Raw genomic sequence first — 11,182 nt, 5'->3', positions numbered from 1 at the left:
TCCTCCTTTCCTCCTGCCCCTCCCCCCAATGGCCCCTGCAAAAAATAAAAATAAATAAATAAAGGGAATGTCGCATAAAACAACAAAAAAAGCCACATAAATCCAAAAAAGAAAAAAAGAAGCAGCCAATGGCGGTAAAAAAAAAAAAGCCAAAAAAAAAAAGAATAAAAGATCGAGTCGTCAGCACCCAATAAAAAAAAAAAAAAAAAAAAAAAAATTGATCAATGCCCCTACGGAGAGGGACGAATCAAAGTCAGTTGTCATGTATGGGAAAAATGTAAAGGAAAACAAAAAAAAAAAAGGATTGGGACGCATATAACGGCCATAAAGACCCCCCCACATACACATAAACAAACACACGCATATATATATATATATCAATCATGCACCGTACCATACACAAAATCATAAAATAAATAAATAAATATTTATATAAGAAATAAAAGACAGGGGTATTGGCAAAATTCAAGACTACATGTATCCATTTATACAACTATCAACGCATAGACACAGCCACGCATATGGACATGGATATTGACATGAATAGGCTTTATAATGCTCTCTCTCTCTCTCTTTCTCTTTCTCTCCTCCTCTCTTGTTTTTTTCTTTTTTTTTTTTTCCTTTTTCTTCTTCTTCCTTTCCCTTCGTTTATCTGGTTCATCATACATACACAGATAAGCATACACACGTTTCATCTGTGTCTATCGTTCGATCAATCATTGACGTATATACATTTTCGGTGCGGCGGTTTCTGGGGATTCTAGCATAGCCTTTGCGTCCGATAGCATCAACTCAAGACGTGCCAAGGACTGTTTTACAGCTTCCTTCCCGGGCCCTTCTTCCACCTCTTTTATTCGCCGCCGCATTTTGGGAATGGTTTCATTTGTGTACTTGACAAAGCGGCGAACGCTTCCAATGCGTAGATTGTAATTCTTAATCTCACCCAGTCGATGCAGCGTGGAAAGAAACTGGCTCACGGTTGAGGCATTGGAAACTTGATCCACAATGGAAAAGACGGCGGCTGTAGTAGATGGACCGCCAAGCGCAAACTGAAACATGGCACGTGGCTCCGCGGGGTTTTTGTCAAGAATGCGATTGTAATGAATAATGCCGTCCCCGACACAAGAAACAAAGAGGGAGGAGAGCAGAATGTCCTCCTCATCCCCTTTTGTGTGGGGCGTGTTCGTGCAAATTTGTTTTAAGATGGCTGACATGAGAAGAATACCGCGCTCCTCCCCCTCCCTACCGAGGGCTTTGGACAAGGCAAGATCCAGCAGGTCCGAAAACTCAGAGGCGTCCTCCACAACCTGGTAGATGACACCATGCGCAACGTTGCCAAACAGCGGGGATTGGGCCACAGTGAGCGTCACATGCCGTGGATGCTCCGTCAGCAAATCCATCACCTGGTCATCCTCCAGAAGCGACACAGAGAAACTGAGCTCCGATCGGGATCGCATCTTGGCAAAGACGTCCTTCAGTAGCTGCTTAATGACTTTCCACGAAAACCACTCGGATGGCTTATACGCAGGACAGTTTGAGTCTGCCATCACAACCGCCACGTTGCACCCCATCAAAAACGTGTCACGCACTTCATCCAGGCTTTCTATGAAAACGTTTGAGTCACCAAAGGATAACTGAACAATTTCATGTGTTTCAAACTTTTGCATCTCATCACTACCCGGTTTCTCCAATATTGCCGTGCGGCCATCCACCTCAACATTGTTGCCACCGCGTTTCTCCAGCAGTAGAATCGGACGTACACGTGTCGTCATGGGTGGATCCACTTTGAATGAGCCCCCTCTTGTCCCAAGATCACCCTCCTTCTTGTAGTCCCCATCCTGCGTCGGTTGAACAGACTTAAAATACATACCAATCCTCTTTTCACTACCCTTGCGTGACAACTCACCCGTATTGGCAGATGGTTTTACGTTCTGTTGCGTCGTCCTATCTGGCGGGCGCCCCCCGCGAGTCCCATTGTTCGCCACTTGTTGAGGTGGTGGCACGGTTGAAAGCCCTGTGCCTTTCGGCCACTGCGGTGGAGCGGTGGGTCGTGCAGACAGACGCGATTCTTCCAAATTCCGTGGAACTCCCATCGGTGCCGTTCTCTTCGCCACTGGACCAAACTCGTAGAAACCATTTAACATGGAATCCCGTCGTGAAAGTGTCATGCTGTTCTGCCGCCGAAATACCGGTTCTCTTTCTTCCTTTTGTGGCGGCATATCTACCGGGGCCTTCTCAGATGGCATTTGCAGAAGACCATCAGCACCGTTGTTGTATTGCATACTTGGAATCTGAGATGAAAAGCTGTAGTTGAAGTTGACAGCACTACCGTTCTGAGATAAAATGTTACTTGAACTTGCACCATTAGGACGGTTGTATGAAAAGAACGAGTTTCCATAGCCGGAGCCAAAACCAGAAAGGTTACTGCCCATCCGTTGGAAACTGTTTGTTTGTTGTAATACAGATTCTGATGGCATATATGAAGGTCCGTTGGAGCGGAAACTACCAAATGGTCTGCTATCCACGTTTCCTCGAAAGCTACCTGTACGATAGTAAATACCCGTTGGGGCGTTGTCGTAACGAAAACTCATTAACTGAGGCGCTCGCTGCCTCAACAAGACACTGTGACCTCTCCGAATATGAGCTGGTTTTGCCTCCGCAGAATACGGCTGCTGCCCAGGGGGACCGTACGGCATGCCTCTCATCGGGGCCTGGTAGGCACCACCGCTCGTGAGGTTGGCCATGCCTCCTTGAGCTGCATATGGGGCATGTGCATTGTAATCCATGGGATCCATGCCTCTGTAGGGAGTTTGCATATTCATAGAATGAAGCCGTGAGATACGACTGGGCATTGAATACCGGCCTTGCATCCCCCAGTTGTCACCGTGGTGTGCAGTTTGCATAACGCTCGGGCGGTACTGCCGGGACATGTTCCCCTGGTAATCCCTCACCATTTTTCCTGGAAAGGGGCTGATTGTGCCCAGTAAGTATTTAGGATATGTAGATATTTACTTGTGTCTGATTCCACCCCGGGGAATCTGTGTCCCTATGGAATTTCCAAAATCCCTTTGATCCGTTTCTTTTTTGTCCCACAAGGACCGCCACCACTTAGAGCAGCGAAATAAATGAGGAAAAAAAGAAAGAGAGGGAGGAATCCTAATAGCCGCCCCTTTGGCTGCCTTTTCTCTCTCTCTCTCTTTCTCTCTTGAAAAATCTGCCGCAAGCCTCTTTTTTGTGTGTGTCTTCACGTGTCTACTCTTCTTCGTGTTCAGGTGCCTCCTGCCGCCCACCAGGTGCCCCCCTCTTGCGCGTAAAAGCCGGGGATGAGAATGACTCCCCTGTTTCTTGCTGCGATTTTCGTTTACTTGTCTCCGCCTCTTATGTGTCTGTATGCGCCTGTGGTGTTTCCCCTGTTGAGCAAATGCTTGCTTTATTTTTGTTGCTGTTGTTCTTCTTTTACCTCGTGCAAGAATATGTTGTAATAATATCACAGCCTGCTGGAACTAATGTTTGTTGCTTTTCTCTTTGTTAATATTATCGGTGTTTTGTTGTTGTTGATGTTGTTGTTGTTTTATTCTTCTTATATGTAATGAAACCAACCGTGTTGAGTCACGTGAACAATTGTGAGGCATGATGTAAATACAAACAAAGAAACAAGCAAAAAAAAAAGAGAGAAAAAAAGTGTGTGTGTGTGTGTGACAGAGAAATAATAATAATAATAATAATTTTTATCATGCATGCGTACATATCGTGCACACACATATTTCAATGTAGTGTTTTTTTTTCTTCTCTCACCAGTCGTAGTAACTACACCTCAATTGTGCAGCTCTGGTAAGCGTACGAAGGAATTCAGTGGCAAGGATAACCTTACTCCGCGGGCAGCCACTATAGAATGGCTCCAACATCTGCCCTTCCGACCCGTAAAACTAAGCAACAACTACTCATCGGTTTTGAAGCATGAACAGCAGGCGCTTGGCTTCCTCTCTGGCAAAGAGTACTAGACCCTGGCACAACGTTGAGGTGGCCGGCTGAGCCAGGGTCAATGTAGTGTCATTGGTGGTCTCCATATCACACGGCATCCCGCTGCGGGAAAAAAAAAACACGCAAAATAGACATTTGCAGCAGCCCGTAATGACTTTACATGGACACCAAGAAAAAGAGAGAGGGAGGAAAGGAAAGGAAGGGAAAGGGGAAAGAGAGAAACGCCTGAAGAGATATTTCCTCCAACGCAAACATGTCACCAAAAAATAAATAAATAAATAAATAAATAAATAAATAAGACGCCGGCAGGCACGCACAAAACCGACACAATTGTGTGTGTGTGTCTTTCCTACCGGGAGGGCCAATCGACGTGTACGACTCGCGGCGGGAGCAAAACTCTTCCCGCTGCCTTTTCTTCTATCCCTTTGTCTGTCTTTGGGGGTGGAGTGGCACAGAGAGAAAAGAGAAAAGAGTGTGTGCAGAGAAGGATGACGCGTCGTCCACCATATCCGCCGCGGCCGCGGGAACAACACAACAGAAACACAAAAGAAAAAAAAAAAAAGAAAAATAAAAAAACAGTTCATTTAAAAAAAAAAAAATCCAAATAAGCCTTTCAAATCATATTTTCGCATTTAATTATCTCTCTTTTTCTCTCTTTATCCATTCCTTTCATTATTCTTCTTTCTTTTGTTTGTTGTTCTGCTCCACACACACACACACACACGCGCCCCCACCTATTCCTTCAGAAAAAAAAAAAAAAAAAAAACCTCTCCTATTCCGCACACCATTTTCCTCCTTCGTGGTGGCAAATAGTAATAATAATAATAATAATAATAAATTATCTCATTTAAAAAAAAAAAAAAAAAAAGCGCTCATAAGAATATGTACATCATCACTCATATTTGAACTCTCCAATGATACATACATCCCATATGCACCCGTTTGACGGCACATTAAATTGACCTCCCCATTATAATAAATAAATAAATAAATAAATAACACATATATATATTTATATATAAATAAAGAGAGAGAGAGTGAGACAAAGAGAAAGAGAAGGGAAGGGGAGTAAAAAGAGAAAGAAGGCACTGCAGCAAGTTATAACTTCCCTATTATCCAAGTGTTGCCTTTTCACAGAGCCCTTCACCACCCTTCCAGCGATTCTCATCATCTTTTTCCTTCACAAACTCATCACTAAGTTCCACAAAACGCCAGTAATCGGAAATGCGTCGCAACATCCCCAATCCAAAGTGTTCCATCTCACGTCCAATCGCCGGGTTCAATCGATGCGCCTCATCTTCCGTCACAACGGGTTGGGTGGAGTTCAAGACATTCCGCCGCATTAAATACAACGCACGTTTTATGGAGGTCTGCCGTTCAAATTCCCGATGAACCTTCACCTCATCTCTTGTCAAGACGGACCAAAACCTCGGCGCATCGGTTCGCATGTAGTTATGAAAAAGAAATGCCGTGCCAGGACAGTAACTGTCCCACCCGCTTGTCCACAGGCGTACAGTGTACAGAATCTCCTCTCCATCAAATAAAAATGGAAGATACGGATCAAAAGGGACATCCTTCACAAACTGCGCATCCCCAAAAATATATCCAGCAGCTACAAAGCCTTGGAGAACAGGATGGTCCCTTATATCAATCCACCGCGCCCCCAACTTTGGAATGTCATTATCTAAGATAACCCCCTTACACATGGCCATAACATCCGTCTTGTTGATCTCCGCATCTGGATCCTCCGGTGTGTACCCATTCGGGTAGTACGACATTACGCCCCAAGTGGGCATAAGCCGCGCACGTTCAATCATCTTTATATCCCACTCAGGCACAAATCTTGAATGGCTGTCAATCACCATATAGTAATCCTGGTTATTGTAGAAGAGACTTGTTAGGTAACGACCGTAAGTCGGGCCTCGTGCATCATCCGGGTGTCCAATGCGTGTCAAGACCTGACATCCGTTCAAAACAGATTCACCAGGGCCGGGCATTGCGTCGGAAGAACCTTCACTGAGTAGACACGTGATGACATCCTCATCGCGTTTTGCATGCAGCACAGGTGTGTGCTTGGGATATTTCTGCTTGTCTGTGGGATTGTAGGCAAAGGGAACAACATCCTTCCAGTGAAGTTTACGAGAGCGAGTCACACCAATGTTCTTAAGCACCTCCGGTGAAGCAATGCAACTGCTATCCATTTCAAATCGCTCCTCACTGATACCCAAATACACTCTCCGAGGATTCTTCGCGCGGGTAAAGAGACTCTCTAGTGTAGTGACACATTCCTTGTCTCGAAAGGCCGCAATGGATACAAAAATAGTAGCAATGTCCACTGGTATATTTGCAGCCGGAAGATCCTTCGAAGAAAATACCGGTATCGTCTGAAGAATGCCGTCTGCATCTTCCAATTCCATGGTGGGACCACGCCTCTCAAATCTAAAAAACAGCAGTAAAAAAAATGCCACGAAAACCAAAAACACTCGAAAAAATCTCTTTGTACCCCTCCCCCCACGATGAATCCTCAAGCCCCGTCCAAGCTTCCTTTTATCCATGGCTGATGTAAATATAAGTCTTTACTTCACCTTTGCTTGATTGCTTTTTGTGTGTCGAAGTACACCCTTTCCGTAGAACCTCCACCAAATATTCGCCTGGGCCGCTTGCCAAATCTTCAGTTCATCAATAATAGAAATCAAAAAAATAAAATAAAATAAAATAAAACAAATAAATAAATAAGCATATGAAAAAAGATAAATGAAATATGAGTGAATTCACCACATCCTCAAATTTTAACAACAGGTAAGTACATGTTTATAGATGGTATATTCATTATATCATCCGATACCCTCCATCTATCATGGCCCTCTCACGCTATTAGGATTGAACATTTATGCATGTATTTATTGCGTCAAAAGTGGCAGACTTTAGGCTCTTCCAACCACAAAACTCCGCCGCGATAAAAAAAAAAAAAAAAAAATCAAAAAGAGAGTAACTCAAAAGGTGAAAATAAAAATAAAGTAAGTACATTCGTTTCGTCGTTATCGGTTCCTTGATTCCGTGCATCGCGGTCAAACAAATAATCATAAATTATAGAAAAAGGTCATACAGAGTTCGCTTTATTAAGATATATGTATGTTAAATTAGATAGCCAGCTTGCCAAGTGAACATTCTCTTCACAGACTTCCAGAACATTCGTGTCAAAATGCATGTAATCCCACAGAACGCAATGAAAATACTCTGCTACACTCCATAAAAAACCGCAAGGGCCCATAGCCCCAGCGACACCAGAGGCACAAAATAAACACACTCGTGCGCAGAGGAGTCAGATCCGCTCGCTTCCGACGATGAACTCTCATGCTTGGGAGAGCCAGTCTTCCTGACCATTTTCAGTTCATCGGGAGCCAACTTGCGGTTGTACAAAAAGACGTTCTTCACTGATGCACTGCTGTCCCGGCCACTTTCGTCTCCCCAAAGTAAAAGCCCAAAACATCGTAAGCCCGTTCTTCACGTCTTCGCATCGTATCCGAGGTCCCCAGAAGCTCTGCGTCCAAGTAAAAAAAACCCTCGTTCCCATTTAGCATGAGTGCCACCTGGTATTCTTTTTTCGGCACCCAAAAGTCGCCCTGTCCCGTTTGCTCATCAAACACTGTTTCCCACATCCTGTTCTCAGCGCAAGCCAGCCCAAGGAACTTCGTGCCCATTCCATCCTCCAGCATCGCACCCAGCAGAGGAACGCTGCTGCCGCCCGGAGGCATCTTTTCGATGACCACCGTCGCCACAAGGGTGAAGGTGAAATCCACAAAGGTGTACTGTTTATTATCTCCCCGGCTGTTCACGGGCCATATTCCCCCGGCCCCATGCCCTGTGAACTTAAAGCCACCCCCAATCCTTATTGCGCCCAATACGGTTGCATCCACGCAGCGGTACATGTCGTTCCACTTGTCGGCATCGGATGAATCGGACAAAACCCCCACAAGACCATTCGTGGGTGTAGACAACCCGGAGAAAAAGGCGTCCACTTCTATCCAATTCCTCACGATGGACTTGATTTTTCTCAGCTCCTCAATAATTCGAAAAAGAAAAACGCCATCCGTCTTCCCATTACCCATCCCCTGCAAAAGGTACAACGCATCACCGGAGTACAGCAGGGTGTTGGCAAACGCTCGCTTCGCACCAGTCTCCACAGAGAGCGGTCCAAAATAGACCGTGTGGTTGCTATCCGCGACCCAAAGGTAAAGCGCCATGTCATTTCTCTCCCCTGGGGGATAGCCCACTTTCTGAGTATACAGCAAGGCCTTCCTTCCGTATAATTCCACGGTGATGAGGGCTCCCACACGCCAACCCTCGCCCCGAGGAATTGCTTGTGTGGTGATCCACACGCGTGGGAGTAAATCAGAAGCTTTGGTCCACGCATCTCCCATGTCACGCGACTGGAAAACTTTCTGGCCATCAACACAATAGGCAAGCATGAGAAGTTCTCTAATCTCCCATTCGGCAATGCGGGGGTCAACGCAGTCCGCAGCAGGAATGCCCTTTGAGACATCCCAGTTAACGCCCTTGTCCTTCGAGTAAAAAGGCATGGATTCAATGCCACGATCATTTTTCCTCGTCGCCATCATTGGAAACACAAGCCAGCCTTCTTCCGTCACAATGCCTGAGCCGCCACCACCCACAAAGTTCGTCAAGTTCCTTTGCCGAGTACTTTCAGTGATCGAAGCCAAAAGCGACGTGGGTGCGCCCCACTCGATCAGTTCACCCTGCTTGGCGTCCGTGGACTGCGTGGCCTTACCCACGAGCAAATGAATATCCCAGCCATCGCCATTCCAACGCCTCCCAGTAGCATCACGAATAAGATAGTAACTTCCCACAAGTAGAAATACATCACTGCCCGTCGAAACTGCCGTGGGTAGAAGCGCAACGCCAAAACGATCCTTTGAACTTTCTCTGGTAAAAACGGTATATGCCCTCCAGTCGTCGGAACTGATATCAGCGACAATGGACGACCACGGCTCCCTCGCGTTGATGTACCCTGCAACAATTTCAGAAGTATATAGATCGGATGTATGCTGCGACCATTATAGTCCTTATGACCTTCCGCAAAGGCAACCATCACTTCACCAGCAAGGGCAAAAGAGGGTGAGCCAAATGAATCCTTCATTTCAGTTGCACCACCACTTTTTATTACCACCTGCGTCTTCTGCGGCGGAAAAAGATCAACCCTCTGCAGCTGTGCATCCCCTGCCCCACTACTTCCATCAGCGGCCGCAGCTCCACAGGTGCTGCAGCACATCATCACGACGAGGAGCAGCGCAGCAGAATAAAAGAGATGCCGGGACATGCTGGGCCTCTGCCGCTCACTCGCTCTTCCTTCCCTCCTCCTTCCGCTGGAGCCGGTCACGCGGCGACGGTTGTGTGTGCGGAGTGCCTTCACTGCAGCAACACGTGAGAGCATATAAATATGTGTGTGGGCGGTGTGTGTGCTGTTGGTCCTTTCAAAGCCTTCGATTTTCACAGTAGCGATTAGCGCTTGCTTGCTTTCCTAGCGTGTGTGTTCAAGAGGTAGAGGGAAAAGGGAAAACAAGCCAAGTAAAGAGATGAGACAGCGAGCACCGCCACTCCGCACCGGTCATCGCGGGCGTCACGGCGGGCCGTCGGTGTGTGCGGGCCAGCCCTCACGCGGTGCAACACGCCACACACCCAACAGGAAATGACAGAGAGGCGGAGAGAGAGAGTTGAATGGATGCCGTCAAGAGGCACTCACAATCAACATGGCCCGTGAGCATGCGGCCACTCCACGCAGAAACACAGCAGGAAAGGGTGAGAGGGGAAAAAAGCAAAAGGCAGCACAAACACACACGGAAGGAACAGACGACAGGCGGAGAAAAGCATCGCCAGGGGCCTCACCCCGCCAGCCACACGCGGAGGCGGATCCTCACCCATCCACGACGCGGCTCCCAGAATTTACACCGCCATCCCGTCCTCAATGGTTTGCGGCCCTCACCCCACGCGGTCACACGCGGTGCATCACGCCAACAGAAAAAGAGACTCGCAATGCGCGCCCTCTCTCCCCTCCTTTCCCCTCATACCCACGGAAGGAAGCGGCAGCTGCACGCAACTGCCAGCACCGAGTACAAAGGAAGCATCCACCTGCACTGCAATGTGTGTGCTACGCGTGTGGCTGTGTGCGCCCACTGCCACGCTCAACAAAGTAGGAAAAAAAGGAAAAACAAAAAAGAGAAGAGGCGTAAAGCATCTGAAGGGACGCGCAAACACAAATGCACAGCAGGCGTCCACGGCGGAAAGCAGTGGAAAATCAAACAACATTCATTTAAAAACAAAACAAAAAATTTCCCGTCCCTCACATTTTAACCCCCCGCACAGAAGAAAAAAAAAAATTTGTCGTCCTCTATTACTGTTCCACACAAGAAAAAAAAAAAAATTGTCGTCCTCTATTACTGTTCCACACAAAAGAAAAAAAAAATGTCGTCCTCTATTACTGTTCCACACAGAAAAAGATGAAAATGAAATGAAAAAAACACAAAAATCCACCTGGTTAGCGTGTGGTCCCACCAAACTGCCTGATTATTTTGACCACAAGGTAGATTCAGAAAGATACATCTCTTTCAACCGTCCGACCCTCTGTATGTCCGCACATCGTTTATATTTCATGGGGCCATCTGCGTGCTGCTGCTCCCCGCAGCCCTCTCATCGGCGTGCGAGTGCGGCCCGCAGAGCACAGTCACTCGTATGTTTGTGTGGGAAAGATGAGAGAAGCACGCAGACATGACGGCAGTCGCGTCACTCCATCGGGAGAGTGAGCGCAGCAAAAGAAAAAAATCATCAGGGGGAGAGAAATGCTCACGAGGCCAACCCCGAGGGGTGTGCCAGCGCGTGAAATAAACACGCAAAGAAAAATCCTTAAAGAAGCGGCAGGGCGTGGCTGTGTGTGTGGCGCTGCGGGTGTCTGCCAGCCCTGGCCGCAAAAACAAAACAAGAGGGAAAGAAATGTGTGCTCCGCCCCACAGGCCCTCGTCGCACGCCCACACGTCACGGCTCCCTCAGCGCGCCGTTCGTCGCGGCCCCTCCTCATGCGTGCAGCAGGCGAGGCGCACAGGGCCGTCGTCATGAGCGTGTCGGTGGGTATGCGAGTGGAGCAGTTGGGCGGGAAACACACGGCACCCCTCACAGGAAGAGCGCAGCA

The 11,182-nt window shown here is 47.3% G+C and overlaps 2 protein-coding genes and 1 pseudogene across 2 annotated transcripts, besides 23 other annotated features; all 3 read right to left on the bottom strand.

The window, feature by feature from the left end:
• Positions 1-7,159: a sequence feature (heterozygous, non-Esmeraldo-like haplotype).
• Positions 40-172: a sequence feature (T-rich).
• Positions 193-217: a microsatellite.
• Positions 408-445: a sequence feature (AT_rich).
• Positions 559-596: a microsatellite.
• Positions 599-640: a sequence feature (A-rich).
• Tc00.1047053511759.40 (hypothetical protein, conserved) lies at positions 717-2,954 on the bottom strand (the record flags this gene model as incomplete). The annotated part of the gene is made up of 1 exon (XM_801577.1): positions 717-2,954. The coding sequence occupies one exon, from the start codon at positions 2,952-2,954 to the stop codon at positions 717-719; it is 2,238 nt and encodes a 745-aa protein (XP_806670.1).
• Positions 3,184-3,206: a microsatellite.
• Positions 3,546-3,571: a microsatellite.
• Positions 3,706-3,726: a microsatellite.
• Positions 3,778-4,039: a mobile genetic element.
• Positions 4,168-4,190: a microsatellite.
• Positions 4,246-4,279: a microsatellite.
• Positions 4,526-4,557: a microsatellite.
• Positions 4,728-4,747: a microsatellite.
• Positions 4,790-4,818: a microsatellite.
• Positions 4,827-4,849: a sequence feature (AT_rich).
• Positions 4,956-4,980: a microsatellite.
• Positions 4,984-5,005: a sequence feature (AT_rich).
• Positions 5,006-5,064: a sequence feature (CT-rich).
• Positions 5,094-6,536, bottom strand: Tc00.1047053511759.30 (hypothetical protein, conserved; the record flags this gene model as incomplete). Its single annotated transcript, XM_801576.1, has 1 exon — positions 5,094-6,536. The coding sequence occupies one exon, from the start codon at positions 6,534-6,536 to the stop codon at positions 5,094-5,096; it is 1,443 nt and encodes a 480-aa protein (XP_806669.1).
• Positions 6,679-6,706: a microsatellite.
• Positions 6,882-7,165: a mobile genetic element.
• Positions 6,942-6,998: a sequence feature (T-rich).
• Positions 7,160-11,182: a sequence feature (areas not merged during assembly with more than two copies in the genome that could not be assigned to a particular haplotype).
• Positions 7,413-9,437, bottom strand: Tc00.1047053511759.20 (annotated as a pseudogene).

The sequence above is a fragment of the Trypanosoma cruzi genome, genomic scaffold (genome assembly GCF_000209065.1).
Source record: "Trypanosoma cruzi strain CL Brener 1047053517163 genomic scaffold, whole genome shotgun sequence".
Lineage (NCBI taxonomy): Eukaryota > Euglenozoa > Kinetoplastea > Trypanosomatida > Trypanosomatidae > Trypanosoma > Trypanosoma cruzi.
Note: the sequence above shows the minus strand (reverse complement) of the source record. Positions and strands in the feature narration are given on the sequence as shown.